Source organism: Phasianus colchicus, chromosome 17 (genome assembly GCF_987193195.1).
Source record: "Phasianus colchicus chromosome 17, bPhaCol1.hap1.1, whole genome shotgun sequence".
NCBI classification, from domain to species: domain Eukaryota; kingdom Metazoa; phylum Chordata; class Aves; order Galliformes; family Phasianidae; genus Phasianus; species Phasianus colchicus.
Window position 1 is genome coordinate 13,719,898 of NC_143452.1, and position 25,518 is coordinate 13,745,415.

Here is a 25,518-nt window from a genome sequence, read left to right on the forward strand (position 1 = left end):
CCCCAGCCGGTTCGGCGGGGCCGCGCGAGCCTTCGCACGGCGGTCGGGGCGAGCCCCCGGGGCGGGGATGGGGGCTCAGCCGGCGGGAACGCGGCGGGGCTCGGGACCCCTCCCCACCGGGCCGCGGCCCCGTCCCCTCCCGCCGGACAATGAGTCCCGTATGCTAATGAGAGTCTCGCGTCACTTCCGCTCTTTCTCGGCCGCCATCTTGGCCAGGGCAGGTTCTGGGCAGGAGGGACCCGGCTGTATTGTCTGCAGGGAGCCCCCCCCCGCCCCGCGGCCCCGCACCCCCCGTCCCGGGGACCGAGCCCAGTGCCGCCGCCGCCCCGCCGCTCCCCGTAGCGTCCCCTTCCGCACACCGCCCCCTCCTCCCCGCCGCCTCCCAGCCCCCTTTGTCTCCCCCGCGCCGCCGCCGGCTGCGCACCGCTCCGCCCGCGCGGGGATCCGGGCGGCGCCGGGAGGCGGCTCCGCGCCCCTCGCCCCGCGCCGGAGGTGCCGGGACCGCGCCCGCCCCCGCCGCTCGGAGAGCCGCGCTCAGGTAGGTGTGCGCCGCGCTCCGGCCCGGGCGGCCCCCGCCCTCCGCGCCCCCCGGCCGCTCGGAAGAGGAGAGCGGCGGCGCCGAGGGGTCCGGCCCTCGCATCGGGCGCGGGGACCGTTACGCCGCCGGCGCCCTCCGCGCGGCGCCGCGCTCCCGGCCGGCGGGGGCAGCGCGCGGCGATGCGGGTCCGGGCCGGGCTCAGCGCGGGCGGGGAAGGGGAGCGGCGCCGGGCCGCGTTCCGCCGCTCAGACAAAGGCGGGCAGCGGGGCTCTGCGGCTCTGCGTGCCGGCACCGCGCGTCGCAGCCCGGGCGGGAAGGGAGGGCAGCGCGCCGTGCGGCGCTCGCGGCGCGGATGGTGCCTCCCTCCTTTCGTTCCTTTCCTTTTTTCTTTTTTTTTTTTTCTCCCCATTCTGCTCTCCCCCCTCCCCGCCGCGTTACACCCGCGCTGTCGCTCCCGCTGGATGGCCGTGGCAGAAAAATACCAGCCCCCACCCAAAATGCACCGCAGCCCGCCCGGGAGATGAGTGCGGGAGGCAGCAGGGGGCGCGTTCCGCGCCGGGCAGGGCTGCGGCGGGGGAGGGAGGGCCGCGCTGCGGCCCCGGAGTGCCGCCGCCCGGTGCGGGGCGCCGCGATTCGCGCCGGCCCGGGATGTCGGCGCGGGGTTGCAGCGCGAGGCCCGACGCGTCGCGGGGCGGGAGGGGATCGAGCGCGCGGAGGGCTTCGGAGGATGCCCGGCTGGCGCGGGATCCGGCGGGGTCGGTGGCGGCGGCCCCGCGAAGAGGCGCGGCTTCCTGAGCGCGGCTGCGGCCGTAGGAAGTTCTGCGCTCCGGGGTGGTCCTGAGCGCCGCGGCTCTGCTGGGGAAGGCAGACGTTGTTGCCATCGCGATGTTCTTTGTTTGTTGGTGCCGGTCGGTAGATGTGCAGGATTCCTTCTAGAAGAGCTGGTGCTCTTTTCCAGATTGTTTTTACTAGCTGTGTTTTCATGCGTTTTCACTGCTGTTTTGTAGTCCCAGTTGGAGGTGAAAGGTGCACGTGAGGTAGCGGAGGTGTGATCCCTACCTGCCGGTGTGGCAGAGCCGATGCAGACCTCCCGCAGGACCTCCTGGGAGCCCGTGCAGCTGTGGGGCTGTGCAGCTGTGCGGGCTGCCGTCTTTCCGTGTGACAGAGATGGACCATCCTGTTCAGAAACGGGATTCGTTGGTTTCGGAGCAGAACCGGAGCTCGGCTCCTCTGACAGCTGCTGAGCAGTCTGGTGTCAGCAGGCTGACCGCTGTACGCATTGAAATCTTACAGCGCTGAAAAGGCACAACAGCAAACGAGAGCTGCGCTGGAGTTGCTGGCTGTAACACAGCTGTTGCTGAAGATGTTTGCAGTACATTCCTACGTAAACCTCGGTCAGAACAGAGCTGTCCTTTCTGAAATGCAACCAACACTTTGTTCTCCAAAGTAACACCAAGCTGAATGTTTTTGTTGTCTTGATAGTAAACTGCCCTTTATTAAAATGAATGCTGTTCCTTCTCAAGGAGCTTCTTTCTTTTCTTCAAGAAGAAAAAGACTTTTTGGTAATGAAATGTTTGGAGACAACTCAGTAGGATCGCTGCAAATTGAGACATCTTTGGTATTGCCTCATTGGGAAACAAACATTATCTTTAACTCGAAGCCGTGGCTCAGTGTGCAGGTTGGATGAAGCCGTACCTCTGTTAGGTTACTGTCCTGTATCTGGCAGTGCTGTGTGGAACTGCTGCAGTGAGAAAGTCGCTCTGTGTGGAAGTGGCTCAGTGAGGTCACGCAGGATGGGCCCTTAGCAGAGCGGCCTGCAGGCTGAGGTGTGCGCAGCAGAGCCAGGCAGCTGTGCTGGGAGCTGCGTGCCTGCAGGTGAGATGTGTGCTGCACAGACAGCATCTGGGAAGGCTGCGTGTCTCAGGGTGGGACGGACAGCTGATCCTTTCCTGTGTGTAGGATAGGAGCTAGCAGTTGTCAGAAGATGCCCAGTAGCGTTGTCGGAATTGGTGCATGTCACTGTGGTATATTACAGCAGCATTTTAATTAAGCAAGGAAATCATTTGGCAGTGCTGCAAAGTGTTGTTGGGTGCTTAACAATCTGAGCTCCGCAGTTTCTGCACTTGCTTTGAAGGAGATGCCACATGCATTCCTAGGGCAGTGCTGGTGCTCCTTTTGTGTGTAAGGTAAGCTGTGCTTCTGTCACTGCAGAAGGAACGATAGGTGATCATTTACAGCCCAGCTTTTCTCCTCCATAAAAAAACAGTAAATATTGAACTTTAAAACGGTATTCCTGCGATACAGGACAGTATTGGAATCACGTTGGTAGTCAAAAGTCATACAGTGCAAATGTCTTCTTCATAATTTGCCATTACGGTGGCAGTTGCTCTGATAGATGCAACCACAGATGGTAAGATGGGAGGAAAGGCATTTTGTGGCTGCAGGTACCACTGAGAGCTAGATGAGAACTTTATTGACTTTTTTTCAGAAGTGGGAAGTTATTTTTGTTCTAGTATTTGGAGTTGTTTTGAGATGCAGAACTTGCACGTTGAGAGTGGACAGGGCAGTGCCAGGTGTGGCGAGGACAGCTTTAGTGTGAAGGCAGTGGAGCGGGGCAAGGGCTGAGGGCTGTCACCTGCAGGGCTGTGCAGGGACGGGCTGTGCTGTGTCTGTGGGTGCAGCCCAGTTTGCATTTCAGAACTGCTGCATTTACCGTTGTTTTTTCATTTTGCTCTTTGAAATGCCAGCCTGCTGCTTTTCTAAAAGTGTAACAGCTGCAGCTAAACAAACGTTATACCATTTTGGATGGCTAAGATAGGCTCTTCATCTCTTCATGCCAGATAGAATTTTGTTAGCATAATTTCACATTACAATCCTTGACGTGGAGGCAGTCCTGCTCACATAAGTATGTTGGTACAACTGTACACTTCTTAACAGTATAAGGGAGTGTGAGCTATGGAGGTGAGAATAGACAGCATTGGTCTGAGGATAAGGCAATATAAACATATATATGCATTAGAAGCAAAAAAAAAGAATCCCAATTATGTTAATTTAGTTTAAATATATATGCGTGTGTGTATATATATATATATATATATATATATACAGGAGGCTTTTTGTGTGTATGTGGAAGGTTTGTTTTGATGACATGATGTGTTTTGGGAAAAAATGCCCTTGCTTTGATAGTCAGGTTAGCCAGATTGGCTGCTCATTTGAGGCTTTCAGGATATGGTACAAGAACCAACTTCATGTTCTAGATGTGAATGCTTTCCAGGAGGGCATGGCTCTTACTTACCTACTTGAGGGCTGTGTGCCTGCATAGAGAAGAATACATATTCTTCAGAACTGATGTTGAAAGACAAAATGGATCTCAAATTCAGCATCTCGTTCTTACTGCAAAATAACCCAGGAGTGCTTTTGAAAGTGTTACGACAGTTGATGGCTTTAAATAAGAGTGGAACGAGTTCCATACTTTGTGTAGTGAATCACTTGTGCTTACTGCTGTTTTTGTCCTTGGAGGGTTGGGTTTTCTTGTTTGTTTTAAAGATGGCGTTAAAGATGGTTGACCAAAAACTGGTTCTTGTGGTTGGGTCCTACAGCTGTGTGATTGTCTCTTGAATAATCACACCTTCAGGTTCTAGGTTGACCAGATCAGGTGGCAAAATGTTTGATTTAAAGTCCATTTTTCAAGAAGCATGTTAAACAATTTGCAAGAAATAGAATTTGAGTAACTGCAAACAGCCTGTCCACCAAAGTGATATTCATTACCTCCCCTGTCCTGTCTGTGTAGGTTGGCATGCTCTCTGGCCTGGCATCAGCAGCTGCTGATCCTTCCCTGCCTCCAGCTCCTTCTCCCTCCTTCACACCTCAGCCATTCTTTCCTTCACCCCTTTTTTCTCTCCTGTGTATTGATTGCTGATGTGCCTCTGGATTTCGTAGTTCTCCGCTTGCGGTGCATCTGGGCCAAAGGAATTGTTAGTGATGCAGATTCATAGCAGCAACAGTACGGGGGCAAAATATCTCTTGAAATCAAAGTCAGCAAAATATTTGTCTTAAAATGCTTTTTCTTTTTTCTCCCTAAAAAAGTTCATTGTGTTTCTGACCTTCTGTTTTGTTTTGTTTCCTCATTGCTGCTGCTATGAATATCGAAGGTTCCCGAGTCAGACGGAAGACAGCAGTAGCAGAGGTGGATTAACGCTGGAATGTAGTCAGGGACTGGAGCACTTGGGAGCTATGCTTAGACAGAAAGGGAACGAGGTAAGAAACGTGGAGTGGTAAGACTGATTTTAGCTGTTGTTCACAGACTTTACCCCATTGTGTAATGCCAGCGTTTGTGCATAGTGTGTGAAGTGGCAAGGCAAAGGAAGAACAATTAGCATCAGCATACTTCACGGTCTATTTTTACATGTTAAATGCTTTCATGCTAGACAGTTGGTGAGATCCTTTCAGTATCTAATCTATCCGCTGTCTGAGAAAACATGTTTTGGCAGGGTTTTAGATGAGCTTGGGAAAGTGTGTGTATGCTCTCTTGTGTTTTGTTGTTTTGCCACTTCCACCAGCATGCAAGCAATGCATTCTGCAGTAGGGCACTGTAAGGGATGCAGTTTCAGCAGTGGTTTAAATATATCTGTGTGCTGCCTCTGCAAGGGGTGGTGTAAGCCACGCTTCCTACCGCTTCACTTGTGTAAGCAGCAGCACTGCGGTGGAGGAAGCGCTCTGGCTGAAGACTGCTCTGCCATTGAATCAGTTCTGTGCTGTGGCTGCTGCACGAGCCCTGTTGCTGACATGGTGGTGGTGTCAGGAAAGCATGATAGAGAGAGGAATAGCATTTGTAATTTCTGATTGTAGTTTTACAGTCAGTGTAATCTAGTAATAAATTACGTGTATATTGATTGCATGCTTTATTTTTGAACATTTTACTTTTTTTTTTGAGCTTTAGATTGAAAATCTAAATGAAACATGCTTCTGTTTCCAAAATTTTCGATATGGGGTTGTTTGTGCTTAGCTACAATCCACACGAAGATCACATTTTGAACTGGTAAAGCATATTCATGTGGCCTTTTTTTCCTGCCTGCTGAAGTGTGGATATCATGGTGTAGGCAGATAATATCCTTCGTGCTTCATTGACCTCCAGTCTCAATTTCAAATTGCTGTAAGGTAGGCAGGCTTTAGTGCCTTTCAAACAAATCTTTAAGAAATAGCCCTAAACTAACAAGGCTATTGTACTGAGCATGTGTATTACATATTGATTTCATTACACATATATGGACGCATATAAATGTTTATGTTTGAAGACTGTGAACAGCAATGAAAGATATTAAAGATGGCAGTAGGTGAGGAAGCCTACTTCTTGAGCTGCTGGTGCCTCTAATTAAAAATTACCTATGCACTGAAGTATAGAATGCCCTAGAGAATGGATGCAATGTAAAGCTGCTTTTGAGAATGCAGTCGAGATCACCAGAATTGCTTTTCTTGTGTGTGTTTTCAAAAGCTTTTTCTTCAGAAAATATTCTGAGTTGGCTAACGCTTATTTTTAAAAACCATCAACCTGTGTTATCAAAATAAGAAAACCAAGCAGAAATTGTCAGTAGAGTGCAAGGTAACGGGTTGTTCATGAAGAAAAAAGGGATTATGGTTCCTGGAGCAGCCAGAATTTGTCTGTCTTGTATTTTACATTGCATCGGAGAAATTACACAATGTACAAACTTATACTGCTATGCAGAAATTGCTAAGGAAATAGTTAATTCCCTTTTAGTTATGCAGTTAGTGTACACACCCACCAGATGGAGCTTCTGGCACCAGTGGAAAATTCCAGAAATCAAGCAAGAATGAGAAGTGTGTGAATGACTTAAGAGGATTTCTGTCTGCAAGACTGCAGGAGATATTTTTTTAACCTTTAAAAAAAAGAAGATGAACGGAGAAAGCTCAGCCTCCCTGAGTGTCCCGCTGCAGCTGTCCTCCACAGAAGTTTTTCCTCTGTGATGGGAGGTTGGAGTTGTCTGTCTTCAGGTTGGTGACTGATGCTAACAGTAAGCTGAAAAAGAAAAGAGAAAACAGCTCTGTAAGCTCTTGCTGAAGATGGCATGCAATCACAGAAACAGAACGTTCATGTAATTAGCCAGAGAATTTCTTCCAAAGCAATTTAAGTGTGGTTGGCTTTTATTTTAGTACTTCATTTTAGATGGACTTCTTTTTCTGTCCTGAAGGAACATCTGCATAGGCTTTAAGTTGTTCTGTTTTAAAACCTGATTTCCAGAGAAGTGGTGCAAACTGTCCTTTGTCTTTGACACTGACTTAATTTCTGAAGTGGTTTTAAAATCCTTTGGAAGTCTTGACCGAGGGATGTTGAAGAAATAAAGTGTTTGACTGTGAGGGGGAGTCAGGGTTTTTGTGTCCTGGGGTCTTACAGTGCGTTGACTAGATACTGAAACACGCCTACTAATTTCCTGCAGTTTCAGTTATCATTGTTTTAAAACACCGCGTTGATTTTTACAGAGGATTTATTTGATTTGAGCTTTCTGTAAACTTTCCATCTTCCTAATGTGCCCGGTCCTGTTTTGGATACAGGCACGAATTAGGGGAGTTGGAGGCACGTGCTTGCTGACGTGCTGGCTATTCCAACACAGCAGCTGTGCACACTGTGTTCTCAAGTTGAAGTTGAGAGGAGTTGGGACAGACGTTCTCTGGAGACCATCGTGTTCGGTGGGCGGGAGCCCGGTGCTGTAGGTGGTTGAGCTGACAGGGATGTGGAGGTGCTCTGTGTTTAAATTGTAGCTTTGAGAGCAAATCCCGTGCTGTTACAGAACAGCCTCCATCCTATATTATAGCTGACTTGAAAACGAGCCCTTAGTTGTCTGCCATTTCAGATGTGCTGTTAAACTGTAAATCTCATTACCTTCACTCCGCGGAGATGCAGGTGCACAGCTCCTCTGAAAAGTAGGCCAGAAATGCTAAGATAAGGAGAAGAGTCCCACAGAAGAATAAGAAATGCTGATTGTGAGCCAGTGGCAGCCGTGCCATTGGGTGCAGGAGGAGGGCTGTTCAGCTGCAGCATTTACCTTCTTGTGGATGTTTTTGGTAGCTTTTAGTTCTCCCAACTTCTCCCCTGTCCCTGGTATATCTGCACCTGGCATTTTTGGTTTGCTTACCATTCCCTGTCCTGCGTCCTGACTGTCACTCCTCCCTGCTCATCTCCCTTGGAATTGTCAGGCCCTGTAGATGTGAGCTGAAGAGATGTCAGGTCTTCCCAGAGCAGCATGACGTCTAGGCTGTTGCTCGTCCTCCCGCCAGCTGCCATAGAACTGAAACTTTCATCTGAATCCTTCCCAGGGGAAGATGTCTCGCTGGGGTCGGAGCTGGCAGCCGCATCACCTGCTTGGTTTCCCACATCTTGTAATTTAAGGTGGGGCTGTATTGGAATGGGAACCCCCTGGAATAATGAGCTGTGTGGGGGTGTCAGTGTGTGCATCGCGGCTGTGCTGCTGGTACCGGGCGCTCAGATTCTCTGTAAGTCAGAAGGTTACATGAGGTGTGAATAGGTGCGTTCATCACAGCATCCTGCTGGATTTCCGACTTGGACAACTTAATTGAACTCTGAGTACCAAACTGTTCCTCAGGTAACATCACCTAAAAATGGGTGTAAGGCCCAGGCGCGCTCAGACGTCTGCAGCACTCCTCACCTTGCTGAGTGCACCCCGCGGTAGCTCCGTGTCGGTACAGGTACCGTATGCGTGGTTTATCATCAGTTCTTGACAATTAAATGTACGTTATAAATGTCAGATTGCCCTTATGACGTTTCTTACCTCTTATCTTTAACACTTTGTTTTGTACAGCAGGATATGACCCTTCTTCTATGTCCGGGCTTCGGCCTCACACAGTAGGTGTAATATAATCGCTGGTGGGCGTTCTGGAAGGAGAATTATTTTTGAAGGCTTTTGCATGAAACTTGTCCAATGAGTCTGAGACGCCCAAGCACCATTAATTTTGGAGGTAAATGCCTCGTAATATATACTAAGTAGATTGGGTAGAGTTAAGATTATTGTTTGGAGAAGTACGGGCAAAAAATAGTTGAAAAGATGGTTCTGTTTGCTTCTGGGCATTGTGAACTTAAAGGAACACCAACTTGACCTCCAGAGAAATTGTGGGCTTTGAGCTCAACTGCTCTGGCAGCTTCACTTCAGTGGTTTCCTGGTGGAAAAGATTTCCCCCATCTTTTGATTGGTCTTAATAAACCACCGGGGGCAGAAGTGAAAGACAGTTCTGTCTGTGGGAAATCTGCCAGAAGAGCTGAAACAAAGCGGGGAGAAACCCGCGAGTTGTGACATGGGGGTCGGAGCCGTGCTGAGTTCAAGTTGGCTGCCCCTTTAAGTTACTCTTTGAAACGTGGTATTTTTTATTTCAGTCACATTTTAAATGTTTACTTCCAGACGTTCAACTAAAACTTTTTTTGAGGTATTTTCTCTCATTTGTCTATAAATTGGTCGATCAGAGTGGGATATGATGGGAGGGGAGGGAAGAATATCATAGTTAAAAACAATGAAAAAATAAAGCCTAAAGCAGGGGAAAAAAACCCAACGCAAACAAATGAAAGAAAATGCAACAATTATGTCCCCAAAGGGTGTTTTTTTTAATGGCAAATTGTAAATGTCAAACCTTGCTTGGAGGGGGGTGGGAGGAAATTATTTGCATGAAGCTATGTCTGAATTTAAAAGTTTATTCATGTTGTTATGATTGGAATAAAATCAAGTTACTGATAAAATTGAAGATAAGATAGATAAGAAAAGTTTAGCTTGCTATAGTAAACAACAGTGATATGGTACTGGCACACAGCTGATAGAGAAGTTAAAGCTATGTCAAAGATGTAAAGATGGCACTGATGTCAATCTTGGATTCTCAGTGCTTTCAAATGTTAATGACAACGTTATTATTAATAATTATTAATACTAAATACTACTTAATACTTAAAAACAGGCTGTCTAGTAGAGGGGTATCCTGTACTTTTTAATGAAATAGGGTTTAGTATAATCTGAATTTTGTGCACTAACTTGTTACCAAACTGCATGTGTTTTTTTATTATGCTGTGTTTCACCCTGCTACAGCCCTTCCCTTTTAGTAGTATGGATATTAAGAAAATAGAGTTTGAATTATTACAATGAAAATGGTGGGATTTTGATATATTTCTAACAAAGTCTATGGTCTAGAATAGTGTTTGGGGGCGGGGGGGGATGGGAAGGGGGGAGGAGGATATATTACCCAGGGAAAAGGAGCAGGATTTTAGAATAAGGGTTTGAAACATTGCTTTTTCTGTAGGAAAAAGATGGAGTATTGCATGCTGGGAACAAGTGCTTTCCATAAGGTAGCTAAATTTTAAAAGTACATTTGTTTCATTTTCTTTTAGGCTTTGTTTAAGTATTCTAATCTAGTAACTTTGTCCTTTCTGCAGTTTTCATTTTGATTAGATACCTCTGCAAAACTCTCTTCTAAACAAATTCAGAAACCAAAACAAACAAACCTGGGCCACAACTGCAGTTTGGAATACTTCTGAAATGTTGCTCAATGTGCATGGAAGAGTCTTTAAAGAATAGTAGTAATAGTAAAAATTCTTTCTGTGGTCTGTTTTGTTTTCCATAATGTCAAAATTGCAGATGTTAACATCAATAAATTTAACGATGTGAATGTGTTGGATGACTATGGAGAAATGACCAAAATAAAATGATTTGTTAAAAGGCAGTCTTAATTGACACCTCTTAAGAAAACAAAACAAAAAACTCATCAGGCATGTTTTTGGTAGAAACTTCAAGTAAATAGGTACATTCTTTTTTCCTCTGGTCTTGTGAATAACAAGACTTGACACACGTAGAGAAAGTTTGAGTAGATGAGTCAGGACTTATTTCGCTAACTGCAGTTAAATGTTTTGGCCAGGTTTCCCAAGGAAACAAAGCTTGTGTAGTTCTTCAGCTTGTGGCTTGTCTCCTGCTGGCCTCTCGCTCCTCCCAGCCAAGAACATTGGCCACTTTAAACCAAATTTTATATGGATGGAGATCTGAAAATATAAATAAGGACCTTTAAGTTTCATTAACAGTAGATCTCCAGCAAGAGAAGAGATTAAGGCTTGAACATTACCAGGTTTCTTTCACAACTCTCTTCTGCCAGCCTGTTCTCTCAATTGGATGTTGTAATGCCAAGTGGCTGCTAAAAACTCTCTGTGGGAGGAGTTGTAAGAGGGAGGGGAAAGAAAGCATCCTGCTTCAGCTCAGGATTTTAGGGGGTTGACTTTTCTGTGTTGGATGTGCACCATCTGCTGAGGTGCCAGTTAGGGTTTTGTGCCCAGAGCTGAATGTAGCAGCTTGCCTAGCACTATCTAATACAGAGCTAGCAGAGACTTATAAAGGAAAGAGAAGAAGTAGTAAATTATCCTGGCTTTGAAATACTCAGCTCCAAATGAGAGTTGTTGTGCCTGACCGAGTGCATGTTATAGTACATTATTCCATGGAATACAATATTATTTCAGGTACAGCAGCAGCTCATGATGCCCCGTAAAGCTTTTCTTTCCCAGAAAGAAAAGCAGGCTCGTGCCAGGGAAAGAGATATGTTAAAAAAGAGAAGGAGGCGACAAGACTATCTCAAAAGAAGCGTGGACCCACAGAAAAATGCAGAAACAATAAAATGGCACAGGGATGATGAGAAGAGGAGAGAAAATGAGCAAGTTAAGGACAAAGATATCAAGAAGCGATGGAGACAGGATGAGAGAGAACGACGAAAGAATGTGGACGCTATGAATTGGCGCAGGGAAGATGAGAAGAGGGAAAATGAGCGAGGTAAGGACCAAGAAGGCCAAGAACCAGCAAAGAAAGGATGAGGAGGAAAGGGGAAAAGAGCAACAAAAGGATGAACCTTTTGAAGCAGCAGAGGGATAATAATGGGGAGAGGGAAAAGGAGAGAGTAAGAACAGTTCCACTTTTATAAGAATGTACAGAAATTAAAGAAAATGTTACTGTCATTCAGTTTCAAAATTATCTGTTCAATGAATTACAGGTCTTGCAGAGCTAATTACTAAGAAAGGATTGATATATACAGATATACAGATGTATATAAACACAAATTCACAATGGGTTAGAGTTTAGATATTGCTTTTGAATTTGTCTGTTTTGCACGTGTGCTCACAATACTGTCCTCAACAGTGCAGTTGGTAACACTGTGTTTTAGATCACCATAAAGTTCAGGTTTTGTCAGTCTTCATAGTGTGAATAAATGACAGCATTAGGAGATGAAGGGTCAACCAAACATGGTCATTGAAGGTAAAACTGGTGTTTTATTTATATTTATAATAATGTGCCCAAGAGATAGTTGTCCTTACGCGCCTGTGAATTATTTTGTGTGCAGTAGAGACCAGCTTTTCTTTACACATTTTAGGGATTCCACAACTTTTTTTTACTTGCCATTTCACAGTGGTGCTTTTTATCAGTGTTGTTAAATGAAAACACCACCCTCAGTTAAATGCTAAGAGTCAGCAACAGTTGTGTGTGTGCTGGTTGTGCGAGGGTTTTTTCGTGGCGTAGTTAGGTGTAAAATCAGAAAACCAATAGTCCACTGGTGCTCTCTTGGTTCTTTTACACTGCAGGAGTTTCCTCCAGATTATTTCTTTAGGTCTGCAAACTACTTGTGTATGACAATCACCATTTTACTAACAGGGCTGTGACAACAATAATTTGTTATATTTGCTGCTTGGTAGAACTGTAGCAAACCTCAGTCATCAGACAAGCCTATTAAACACTTCAAATCACGGTGTCCAAAAACAGCAAAAAAAGTCTGAGGCAGATTTGGAATATTTATTGAAGACTGTAGTTGAGAGAAGAAAGCTGTCTTCATCTTGCTGATGCATCTTCTCCTGAATCAGAATAGCACTGCTGCCTGGTGAGTGCTGCACTGCCACGTGCCAGGAGATCAGCCAAGTTGTTCTAGGTGAAGTTGGCAGAACTGAAGCAGTCTGAGCATCTGTTGTTACCTGGTAGTACTAAAGGCAGTGGGCTGTGGGGCAGCCCTTCTGATGAGGTCAAAGATACAGAAAGATCTGCTGGAGCATGACGTGTCTAGGAACACAAAAACAGAAGCAGCTTTTTGGGCAGAGGCTTTTCTTTCTTTTTTTTTTTTAATCACCTCTGATAATTTAACTGCTGTGTTTTTGTTTTCTTCCACCTGTGTTCTTTACCCTCTCCTGGATGCAGGAGATCCTGATCTCCCCTATCTTGGTAACGTGCACTGTTAAGTTTCTAAGCTAAGCAGCAATTTCCACCTGTAATGGGTCTGTTCTCCCTGTTTGCCTTTATTTCTCCTGAAGGTTGCTCACATCACTCTCCTGTGAGCATTTCAGGGTGGTTTTTCTTTCCCCTTCTGTTGTTTTCTCTCACCAGTTATGGTAATGAGTTCAGAACATTTAAATAGAGAGAAAAATCCTTTTGCTGTGAAGTCTGATCTTCAGTTTCAGATGTGAAGATCCGATTGTGTCCTGTATTATGACGTATTGTGATAGGAAGATGTTGATAATTTCTCAGGATTGGCTGTGAGGCAGGCGGAAGGCAGAGGCAGGATGATAGTGTAGATAGAACTGAAATCTTGTTTCTAGGCAGTCCTAAATTTGCTTTTTTTCTTTATTACTTGGGCTTATATACAAATATACATCATTATATATTTGACATGTCCAGGTTTATTAAACACAACAATTAAGAGAAAATATTTGATTGTTTTGGTTGAAAGCATTGATAGTGGCACTTCCTATTCCAGTGAGTTACTTGCTAATAATATTTTGAGAACTGTATCTGACTTTCACATGTACCAGTGGTCACTGCCTGGAGACAAACAGTACTCTCACTTTGTCTCAAGGAAAATTATGGTCTCTTCACAAGCAGAATGATTCCTCACATGGGGATTTGGGTTATGGAGAAAATGTCACAGCTTGCTAGAAGCTTTAACATTGAATGCCTTCATGCACTAATGTTTCTACAGTTGATACTAAGATATGGGGTTATCCTGGAATCAAACTACAAGGTTATTTTCTCCATGGATTTGAAATTTATTGTGAAGTGTCCATTCACATCCTGCACAATAGCTGACAGTGCTGTTTCATGTATTTTTTGAGTGTGCAGGTATGTAGGAAGAAGCTACTGAAAGCATGCAGAAATAATGTCCTACAGCGACAGCAGTGCATACTTAGTTGCATTTAGAGAAAGTAAACTAATGGAGCCATGATTAATTTCTTGGCTGCATTCATAGTTTCTCACACTTGTACAGTGAACTCTACAGCAACAGGAGCTTTTATTAAATGAGCGTTCTTGAATGTTAAAAATATTCTAAGGACAGTAAATCTGTATTAACTTGACTGGAACTTAAGAGTTCAGAGCCACAATCCCCAGTTGTGTTCTGGGAAGAAGTGGAATAGAATATTAAAGACTATTTTCTTTGAAAATGTTGTGATGAAGAATATACATGCAGCCTATGCAGTGTGAGATGTGGTGTTAGAGTGACATGGCCAGCCATACCTTCTTAATATGATATTGTTTTTGGTTTCCTATTAATGCAGTCCTCCTATCATAAGATTCAGATCTCTTACAAGTCGAGTCATGGGAAAAGTGACAGTGAACTTAGCACTGAGGCTGTTTCGTAGTGACTGGCCTAGGAAAAGGAGCTACAGGTTTGAGTTGCTTTTTCCACCTGAACAAAAAGTTTTACTTACTACTTCAATTGCAGACCAAAACCAGAGAAAATACCACTTGGAAATTGCAGGTAGGAAGCAGGCTTAAAGTTTGCGTTGACCAGTGGGCTCGTTAGGAGTTGAAATTCTCTGCAGCCCTTTCCGCATTAGTCTTTGCCATATTTTGTTACTGTTTGTGCTAAGTGAAGTGCTGCTGTTACTATTTGTGCACTTAGAAGTGCTAAGTTATGGCCTGAAGCAGCGATGGAGCACCTGGTGGGAAGGCAGGGGAGCTCAGGTGCACGCAGTGTACCTGAGTGACTGGAAGGGCCAGGATCCACCTCTTCCAGCCCTCATTTAAGGGTTGGCAGTGGAGGCAAGAGCATCTTGCTGGAGATCCCTGCCCATCTGAGGCTTTCCAAGGGTAAGCAGACTTTTTCCTTTGTTTCTGCATCCACATCTGCTGCGCTTGAGCCTATCCTCACTTACTGCAGCCTGGGACTTTGCTACCCCACTGCGAGTGCTGTGTTTTCCATCACGTTACAGTGTCACAGTAATACTGTATGAAATTGGCATTGCTGATTCTCAGCTCTGTTGTTAAGCATTTGTTAAGCATTTTCAATTACCACTTACGTCTTTTGATGTAAAATGGACTAGGTTCAACTTCTAAGTTGTATTAGATATATTTACAATAGAAGCAAAACTGCAGTCTTAAAATCACATTTTCTTAAGGAAATTTTAGTTCTGCTTGTAGAAATAACTAAAGTAATTGTAATGTTGCTCTGAAGTGCATAGAAGTTGCTCTTTTTGGTCTTAAAGTGTGGTTGTTTAATACAAGCATTTCTTGATACAGATGCTTGCAGTGTAAATATCCATTGTTATTCTCAAAAGCTTTTTCACCATTTATGCATTTATACTTTGTCATAAATGGTGTTATTATTATTTTACCAGGAAATAGCCTTTGTCCAGAGGTGCCTATGCAGTAAAACTGAATAACCACAGCACAGGCACAAGGATGGGCAGAGAAGTAGGGCAGGGCTTGGCACGTTCTGTTGTTGCTTACCAAAGCTTAATGCACAGTACGGAGCTATAACATTTTATGCATGTTTAGTGTTTTTCCTAATTCTCTTCAGTGTGTGCCTTTAGAAATGGATCTTGCGAGAGAAGAAAGAGCAAGGGGGTAATATGAATATTCTCAGAACATCTGATAATGGAGCCATAGTCGGATGCAGTTCATAATGAAGTAACTGGTTTGCCTTTGTCAGCTTTCAAAACTAAATAAGTTAGAGATTCAGATTCAAACCTTGTTTCCTAGTCCTTCATGAGGATGAAAAAAGTTTCCTTGAGTGTTTCCAAAAGTTTCCAGGAGTGAGTAGCATTCTGAAAGGATGACATGAATCAATCTAATTACCCAAATGACAACATTCTCTCCAGCATCGTGAGGGAGAATGTATTTGGCCTGGATATTTTTTATAATTGCAGATAAGATCCTTGATTATAAAGGTGTACAGAGAGAAGTGAACACAGCGTGACAAAAACAGTGTTTCATGGCTTTCGTTCAGTGTCTTTAGAGGCAGTAACTGGTAAGAGAGTGTAATTTTCTGTTGTGTTCTGTTTAATCCTCGCCATCTCTGAGAAGGCAGAGGATACCTGTGGAAGTGCTCTTCATAGCTGGGTTAGGGTTCTTATCTCCAACGTGGCAGATGAGTTACCAGGCTGATAACGACTCTGCATGTGAAGTATTTCACCAGAATGCTAATTCTTCGTATCTGTAGAGTGGTTCGAGTTTATCTCAAATGAAAGGTTCCAGATAACATACAGACAGCAACTACTTTTCACATTAACTAAATCATAGTTTTTTTTTTCTAATTCCAATCCTTTTAATTGAGAGTAGAGAGGAATGCTAGCTGAAACACCTCTACAGTCACAGACATTAGTGTGCTTGCATTTAGAATTCAGGTCAGGTAAATACACTGTGCTTATACTCCATTCTTATAACAAATCTTAGTTGGAGGAAATTAATATGTAATGTTGAAGTAATTGTTTCCTGGCCTGTATGATTTTTTTAAATTACTATCGTTAGCGACTTTGTGTGAGGTCTCTGAGCAATGTCTCTGCTGGAGGTAATTTAACTGAGAAATTTGGAGACCTGAGATTCATGGACTAAGTCAACGCTTTTCTTTGGTTTCCTAGTTTTTGTGTACACAGTGTTCCATGCAGCTGTATTTCCTTCTGACAGCGGGTGGTGGTGGCTGGCTCACACACACCGCAGTGTTTAACGATCAGGGTTGGTTTGGTATTTCTGAAAATGTTCTGTAGACCCTTATATAAATTTAATATTGTTTCTTCTTCATATCATGGCTACAAATTAGAAATCAATCCTAAATATTATGATCAGCTTGCTTCTCTTACTCAAGAGCTGTTTCTGAATTAGTTGAATCGGAGGAGATGAGAGCTTAGTGGCACACAGCACTTGCTGATTGTGAAGCTGATGGGTTCGTGTTAGCCCTGTCACTTTTGTCTGTTTCTGACAGTAAGCAGTAGTGGTAACAGTCATGGAATAGTAAGTCACTAGTGGCTGTGTTACAGCATTACCTAGTAAAAGTTGGTAGGAGAATGAACACACAAGGCCTGGTGCGTACGCAGGACTGTGCAGGACAGGGAATATAGCAGGGTTGTGTTTGATCGGAGCCACAACCCCATCCTTTTTACTTGAAAAAATTCTGTGGTAAGTTCCTTGTAGCTTAGAGACTGCCCTTCATCTCACGATGAGAGATTTTTGTTTTTCTAACTGAACTTCTTTAATGGTTTTAAGTTTCTGCTTATTCTGAACTGTAGACTTCTTCCATCCAAGAAGCCAATTTTTAGTTGTTGTAGGGCATTCTCTGGCCCTGTAGTGATTAATTAGTTGATAAGAAAAAAAAGTGTTCTAATAAAGCAAGAATTAGCTCCCAGGAATATTAATGATAGAAATTCAGCTTTAATCTTCTGGGATGATATTTTTTATCCGACAGACAGTAGAGCACTAAAGCCTAGTGAACAAGATCACACTCTGCTTTGCTTTGAGGAAGAGCCTGCCTGTTCATTGCAGGCTCCCCTGCCTCTTCCAGAAGAAGTGTATATTGCCAAAGACTCCTGCATTTCTGCTGGTTTGCACCTTCCTGAAGTGCAGATGAGTTGATGATGGTTCTGTAGCTCAGGAAGTGCTTAGTGTAATGGTAGCAGGATGCAGACAGAACTGCTGTATATGTGAAATAAGGCCACTTATTGGCATGTGGAAGAAACCTGAGTGCTAACAGTAGAATCTAAGAATCCATGTATCTTAAAGATTTAGACTTTTAGTTATGGGGAAAACAAGAGAGAAAGTTACTAATAATTAAATGCAGCTCTTCATCAGACAAAGCACATGTGACTTAAACCTCTTCTCTTACTTTGTTTTTCAATAGAAACTATGTTCCAACTTCCTGTCAACAACCTTGGCAGTTTAAGAAAGGCCCGGAAAACTGTGAAAAAAATACTTAGTGACATTGGTTTGGAATACTGTAAAGAACATATAGAAGTAAGTATGATACCTCTCAAGTGCTTCAGAGCTGAAATGCTCAAACATTAGTGGAAAAGTGAGGTCTCAGTTGTTTGGTTTTTTTCCTGCTTTGTGAACCATTGAATTCTTCCTGTAAGTTTCGAAGGATGTTTCTGGAATTTTCTGTACCCTGATCCCACACCTCACTCCTGTTCTCATCAGCTTCTGAAAGTGACTCTGGGATTCTGTTTGAGCTTTGCTGTTCAGGCATTGCTACCTGTTTTTTATTGCACTGTTTTTTTGTGTTTTTTTGAAGTTCTATACAACGTGTGAATTAATAACTTGAGCTAAAATGTGCTACAAACACTTCTTAGAAAGTCTGCTGGAGATGAGATAGACCTCAGGCTATTTATGAGTGACTTGATGTATATTGAAGGTAGGTTGTCCTTTGTGTTTGGCTCCAAAGTATAACGATTGCTAACTGGACATGTAGGAATAAATCAAGATGGTGTGGTGCAGGGTGTTCCTGTGGGACAGAAGATCCTGAGATTTTCATGGAATGTTTGTTGGTGCTGAAATATAGGTCATCAATTTAACAAGCTACTTATATACGTGTGTTAGTTCCTAGAAGGAAAAGGTATTTGTGCTACTCTGTTGGACAAGCTTGGCGTAACTGTTCACTAAAAAATGCTCTTTCTTTCCTGAACACAGCATTTGGTAGGTCAGGTCATACCTCTGGACTGTTCAAAGTACCCACCAGACCATGACTTTGCTTTTGTATTTCATTAGTATCTTTTTAAGGAGGATTTAAGTGAGATACTTCAAGGGAAAGAGAAATACTTGTTCTCCCCGTTTAGGAAATCTGTGGACACATTTGGTTTTTAAGGGTAAAGTTGTGAATAGGGACAGCATTGCTTTGAAGTGCTGATTTCAGTGGAAGTACCACCTTTGAGTCAGTGTGTGCTGCTAATGCCCAAGACAAAGTAAAGAGTAGTTATTTATTTTTAATAGGAATTGGGCTACTTAGACACCATGCATGTCAAACTTGGATCTAAATTCCTCTGTGAAATACATTTAAAAACAAACAACAAAACCAACAACATTTTAAAAAAACAACTAGCACCACCAAGTTTGTGGTACAGAATTTATGATTTTTAATGTATCGCTCTTCAGCTGTCAGTATCAGGGACTGCTTTGAAGACGGGGCAGGTATTTAATGACAGTCTTGTGTTTATTAGCAGAACGTATGTTGAAAATAGTTCTTGTTATTGAGAGAGTTCACAAATTTTTCACCTCCAAATAATGCGTTTAAACATGCAGCAGCATGTGAGTGAGAGGACTGCATGAATGCTTACAAGAGTTGCTTAAGGGAGCAGTTGGTCTGGGTTTTGATTGTCTGTGCTCTCTTCCCATCTTCCCCTTCTCCAGGATTTTAAACAGTTTGAACCTAATGACTTTTATTTGAAAAACACTACATGGGAAGATGTAGGATTGTGGGACCCATCACTTACGAAAAATCAGGTTGGTAACGGTTTATATTGATACATCAAACCCTGAAGATAGTTCATATTAAGGGGCATTTCACAAATGTGCCAGGAGCTTTTCCTGTGATTTTACCCTCTGATCAATTGTCTTTGCTTTAACGGACAGAAAAAGGTTTTATTATTTCAGAAGCAATAATCTCAGTTTTTATTTTACAAAGTGCTGATAGCAAAATATTGGAGAAATGACTTGTCAGAATATCTTACCCTGTCAGCTACATAATAAAAGGCCATCCATTATCAAGCTTAACACAGTTCCATCTGTCTTCCAATCAAAGGATCACCAATTCTGTAGTTTGTAGTAATTTTGTTACCATTTTTGTTAGCAACATTTTAGAAAAACTATAAATGAACAGATTTAACTACCACTCTCTTCACAGCTGTAGCTGTGTGTCATGTGAGGATTCTCCTAACCTGAGTCTGAGGTTTTGTTTATTGGGATATATAGCTCTGTACAGAGGATGAAGTGATGCTGGCAGTTTTATTTTTTAGATGTTGAGTCGGTGATAAAGGAGATTTGAACCAAGCTGAAAGTGGAAGGAGGGAATGTTTCTATTACAGTGATTTATTTGACATTACTGATTTAACGTGTTAAGACAGTGTATTAAGGTGTGGATTGCAGTAGCCTCTACCATCATAGACTAATACCAGCACTTACAGAACAGTGAGAAGGTGAGAAATCTGTACAAAATAAGCCCACTTGCAGGATCTGAAAAACCTGAGATGCTAGGAATCCACCTAAAAATATTCCTTTATTATGTTCCATAAAATATACTGCTGTGCATTTTTTCCTAGTTAATCCCAGAATTAAAAAAAAAAAAAAAGACCTTACTATAAAAGGAGACAACTATGTTTAGTTTTTATTACATCTTGCCTCTAGCCTGTGAGATAGCTGAGGTTTCAGAAGGTGGACAGAAACATATCTGCTTACGTGTGCAAGGGGGGAGTACAACTCTCCAGCTATTTTAAATGCTCTTTGTGTAACTTGATGGACGAGACTTGCTTTGACACACATTATGAATGATTGTAATTGTGTGAAATTCATGTCTTGTCTCATCTGAAATGACAAGTTGCTTGTGGCTGTCTCTGAGGCCAGCATAATTTCAGTTCTTCTAAAACAGTGGATAAGAACTGCCATCAGCAGGGAAAGTAGGCAAGTGTGGAGCTTTCAAGTACCCCCTTTTTTTTTTTTAATTCCCCTGATCCATTATTGTTTTAAAAATCAGGATTGTGCTTTGATCTGAAAGAAAATGTGGTTGCTTTAAGGGATTGTCTGGCCTTAGTATGTAACTTTTGAAGAGTATTCTTTATCTTAAAGTTGGTAACTGATTAGGACTTTTAAACAGAATGGATGTGAAGTGTTAGCTATCTCTATAAATATTTGTCAGAACCAAAGGAAAATAACTCCTGTCTTCTGGATGCAGTCTCATTCTACACCAACAGTCATGCTTCCCTTTTCCAAAATAATGAGATAATGGTGAATGTTTGCATGCTCAGCTGCAGGGAACACAGCTTCTGTTGACTGGTGGAAGAAATATTTATGCTTTATCCTTGAATGCTGAGGACTTGGCCAGACTCTTGAGGGACCTTTTAAATTGGCTGTCATTGCCTTGTGTGTGTTCAGATGATAAACATAGGACTTCATCTGTGGCCAAGAATTGCAGAAAATAAATTGATCTAAAGATTGGAGATTGTTGGGTCTCGAGACTTTAGTTGTTCAGAGAAGTTCAGAGAGAGTCTTTTTCCAAAAACTGCTTTTCCATATTCAGTTTCTGCTTTGTTCTTTGTTTTAAGGACTATCGGACAAAGCCCTTTTGCTGCAGTGCATGTCCATTTTCCTCGAAGTTCTTTTCAGCATACAAAAGCCACTTCCGGAATGTCCATAGCGAAGACTTTGAAAATCGGATTCTCCTTAATTGTCCATACTGTACTTTCAATGCGGACAAAAAGACTTTGGAAACGCACATTAAAATATTTCATGCTCCAAATGCCAATACACCAAGTGGAGGCATCAGCACTTTTAAAGATAAAAACAAGCATGATAGCCTTAAACCTAAGCAGGCTGACAGTGTAGAACAAGCTGTTTATTACTGTAAGAAGTGCACTTACCGAGATCCGCTCTATGAAATTGTTAGAAAGCACATTTACAGGGAACATTTTCAACACGTAGCTGCTCCTTACGTAGCGAAGGGAGGTGAAAAGTCACTCAATGGTGCAGTTCCATTAAGTTCCAGTACCCGGGAAGAGGGTAGTATTCATTGCAAACGATGCCTTTTTATGCCGAAATCATATGAAGCTTTAGTACAGCACGTTATTGAAGACCACGAACGCATAGGGTATCAGGTAACAGCGATGATAGGTCACACTAATGTAGTGGTTCCAAGATCTAAACCTTTGATGCTAATAGCTCCAAAACCACAGGACAAGAAGCCTATGGGACTCCCTCAGAGGATGGGTCCCCTTTCCCCTGGGAGCGTTCGATCTCTTTCATCACAACAGATGATGAACAGACTCACTATACCAAAGCCTACATTAAATTCTGCAGGAGTGAATATGATGTCAAATGTTCACTTACAGCAAAACAATTATGGAGTCAAATCAGTACCACCAAGTTATGTTGGTCAGCCAGGGGGAAGGCTGAGCTTAAGTGGTACTGCACCAGTTTCTATTCCACAGCAATCTCAAACAATGAAACAGTTCTCAAGTGGAAATGGAAGGCCTTATACTCTTGGGGAACAGAGATCTCAGGCCTCAGCGAGATACTCTCTTCAGTCTGCCAACTCAACTTCTTTGTCATCAGCTCAGTTGAAACAAACGTCGTTATCTCAGTCACAGGCAGCTTCAAGAGTATTAGGTCAGTCTGGCTCAAAATCGCCTGTAGCTGCTACAGGTCCTTCTTCTGTCAATACATCATCCACACAAAAGTGGAAAATCTGTACAATCTGTAATGAGCTGTTTCCTGAAAATGTGTATAGTGTTCACTTTGAAAAGGAGCACAAGGCTGAAAAGGTGCCTGCAGTAGCTAACTATATAATGAAAATACACAATTTCACTAGCAAATGTCTATACTGTAATCGCTATTTACCCACTGATACATTGCTTAATCATATGTTAATACATGGTTTGTCTTGTCCGTATTGCCGTTCAACCTTCAATGATGTTGAAAAGATGGCTGCTCATATGCGAATGGTTCATGTTGATGAAGAAATGGGACCTAAAACTGATTCCACTTTAACGTTTGATTTGACGCTGCAGCAGGGTAGTCTCACAAATATACATCTTCTTGTAACGACCTACAACCTGAGGGATGCTCCTGCTGAATCTGTAGCTTATCATGCTCAGAATACACCTCCAGTTCCCCCAAAACCACAGCCGAAAATCCAGGACAAGTCTGATGTACCCGTGAAAAGTTCTCCACAAGCAGCAGTTCCCTACAAGAAAGATGTGGGGAAAACTCTCTGTCCTCTGTGCTTTTCAATCCTAAAAGGACCCATCTCTGATGCACTTGCACATCATCTACGGGAGAGGCATCAAGTTATTCAGACGGTTCATCCAGTTGAGAAAAAACTAACCTACAAATGCATTCATTGCCTTGGCGTGTATACCAGTAACATGACTGCCTCAACTATAACGTTGCACCTTGTTCACTGCAGAGGTGTTGGGAAGACTCAGAATGGCCAGGACAAAGGTACTTCATCATCTCGGCTAAGTCAGTCTGCAGGTGTAGCACCTGTAAAACGTACTTATGAACACATGGAATTCTCTCTGATGAAGAGGAGGAAAATGGATGATGATGACTCCCCCTCTGCCTTTGAGGAAAAGCCTGAAGAACCGGTAGTTCTAGCATTGGACCCCAAGGGTCATGAAGATGATTCCTACGAAGCCAGGAAAACATTTCTCACAAAATATTTTAATAAGCAACCATATCCAACTAGGAGAGAAATTGAAAAGCTGGCTGCCAGTTTGTGGCTATGGAAATCTGATATTGCATCTCACTTCAGCAACAAAAGGAAAAAATGTGTCAGAGATTGTGAAAAATACAAACCTGGTGTGCTGCTTGGTTTCAATATGAAAGAATTAAACAAAGTTAAACATGAAATGGATTTTGATGCTGAATGGCTGTTTGAAAACCATGATGAAAAGAATTCCAGAGTTAATGTTAGTAAGACTGTTGATAAAAAAATAAACATAGAAAAAGACAATGAAAGTTCATCAGACAGCTATGAGAATATAGAAGAAGAATACAATGAAAGCAGTAGTCCATTTGGTCCACATATTTCTGACATTGGTGAGAAAGCTTCTCCTGATAGCATAGCAGAGAACCCAGAGGATGGCATATCCAAGGAAATCATTGAAGAAAGTACATTACCATCTCCAGAAAAGTCTGATCAAAAACAAGAAGAAAGCTCTAAATATGAGGAGATTATTTCTGCCGAAGAGCAGAGAAAACTGGTTGGTGATGTTTCAGATAGTGAAGGTTATCAGGAGGATCAAGATGATGCTGTTGAATGGAAAGATGGAGCTTCGCAGTCTGAAAGTGGGCCTGGTTCTCAGCAAGTTTCTGATTTTGAAGATAACACATCAGAAGTAAAACCAGAAGTGTGGACGGATGAATCCTCACAAAGCGAAGATGTTGGTAGCAGCAAACCGACTGCAGAGACAAAAGGAGGTGGGTCTGAGAGTGATGAAGAGCAGTCAAAGTGGAAGAATCGTTCCTATGGAAAAGTAGAAGAGTTCTGGGCTAAGGACCAGTCGCAGTGGAAAAATACATCAGAGATTGAGGAGAGCTTGTCAAATCAGCAGATGGAATGGCAGAATAGCACAATTGACAGTGAGGATGGAGATCAGTTTGACAGTGTGACTGATGGGGTAGCAGAACCAATGCATGGCAGCTTATCTGGTGTGGAGCTGAGCAGTCAGCAAGCATAAGCTCCTCGATTCAGAAGTGTCAGTAATATGATCCGATCTACAACTGTCTAAACACTTTCATTTCAGTATGACTGCTAAGCTTAAATTCTGACTGGTACTGCCTTCCAAGTGCTAGGTCACGGTGAGTGGTGTTCATGGCCACTGTTACTCCAGTGGTTAAGGATGCCGTTGGCTAATCTTGCTTGAGAGTACTTGCTGGGATGAGCACAGTAATTTAATGTGAAAACAGATAAGCTGGTGGCTCAAGAATGCACACAGAGAAAAGCAGAGGTTTATTTTATCTGCATTTTCACCATTTATTTCACTCTTGTACATGTTCAGTTGTATGTCTTTTTAAACATTACCCTTTTTCACGTGGTAGTGTGTAGGGCCAACATACAAGCTACCAGTTCAACGTGTATAGTAGACTATGGGGGAATTGATTTTTTTCATGTATCATTCTGAATAGTTGAAATGTATATTTGTACAGTCTTTTAGACCTATTCAAGTGAAGCTTATGAAATTGTTCTTGTGTACCCATCATAGATTTGTTTCTCTTTTTTAGTGTTGCCCTGCTGTGTAATAAATGCTGTATTTAGTTTACCTAGCAAAAGCTTGAAACTGCTATAGTATGAATTTTGACAAACTTAGTTTTTGCACATAACCTTGTACAATCTCGAAAACAGAGGCCAGCACCATAAAAAAATATATCTGGACTCTTATTGTATTATAGAATTTTCTTGTTCTGAATATCCTTGACATTACAACTGATGACAAACGTATTTCAGAGCCATTTTCTGAAATCTTTTAAGCTAAAGATGAAAAATCACATGCAAGAAACAAGTTTGCAGCTACTAATTTTGACACCTTTTAGATCTGTATAAAAGTGTATTGTGTTGAAGCAGCACACTTAAAACAACAGTGCTGTGTTTTGGATATTTAGTTTTATCTTTAGTTAACACCAACAAGGTGTTGTATTCATTTATACCATCTAATATATGACACACTGTTGTAGTATGTATAATTTTGTGATCTTTATTTCCCTTTGTATTCTTCATTTAAACATCTAAATAAATTGCTGTATTGTGCTTACTGTAAATATCTGCTTTATTACATGCAAGTGCCATGTTCCTGCCTGGGCAGTCCCACCTTGCTAAATTTTGTGGGGTTTTTTTGTTTGGTATTTTTTGTTTGTTTCCTAACAATTCCTAAAAAATGCTGCACAGCACTGCTGGGCATGTATGTATAGTATTTTCTTACCGAATAGACTAATCTCTTCAAGGACGTCGAGAAATCTTACTAACCTAACTTTGTCTGAATTTGT

General features: G+C 42.6%; 1 protein-coding gene across 6 annotated transcripts; it reads left to right on the forward strand.

The window, feature by feature from the left end:
- Positions 1–55: 55 nt before the first annotated feature.
- On the forward strand, positions 56–25,293 carry ADNP (activity dependent neuroprotector homeobox). 6 transcript variants are annotated; one of them, XM_090152395.1, is made up of 8 exons: positions 56–538; positions 4,690–4,795; positions 8,371–8,527; positions 9,848–9,893; positions 11,049–11,355; positions 17,672–17,784; positions 19,174–19,266; positions 21,081–25,293. In XM_090152395.1, exons 4-8 carry the CDS (start codon positions 9,855–9,857, stop codon positions 24,213–24,215), a joined length of 3,687 nt encoding a protein of 1,228 aa, XP_090008521.1. In that variant the 5' UTR covers positions 56–538; positions 4,690–4,795; positions 8,371–8,527; positions 9,848–9,854; the 3' UTR covers positions 24,216–25,293. The 6 variants fall into 6 exon arrangements, with proteins under 6 accessions (XP_090008521.1, XP_090008522.1, XP_031471553.1 ...); XM_090152396.1 differs by having other exon boundaries at positions 8,374–8,527; XM_031615693.2 differs by lacking the exon at positions 4,690–4,795.
- The last annotated feature ends 225 nt before the right edge of the window (positions 25,294–25,518 follow it).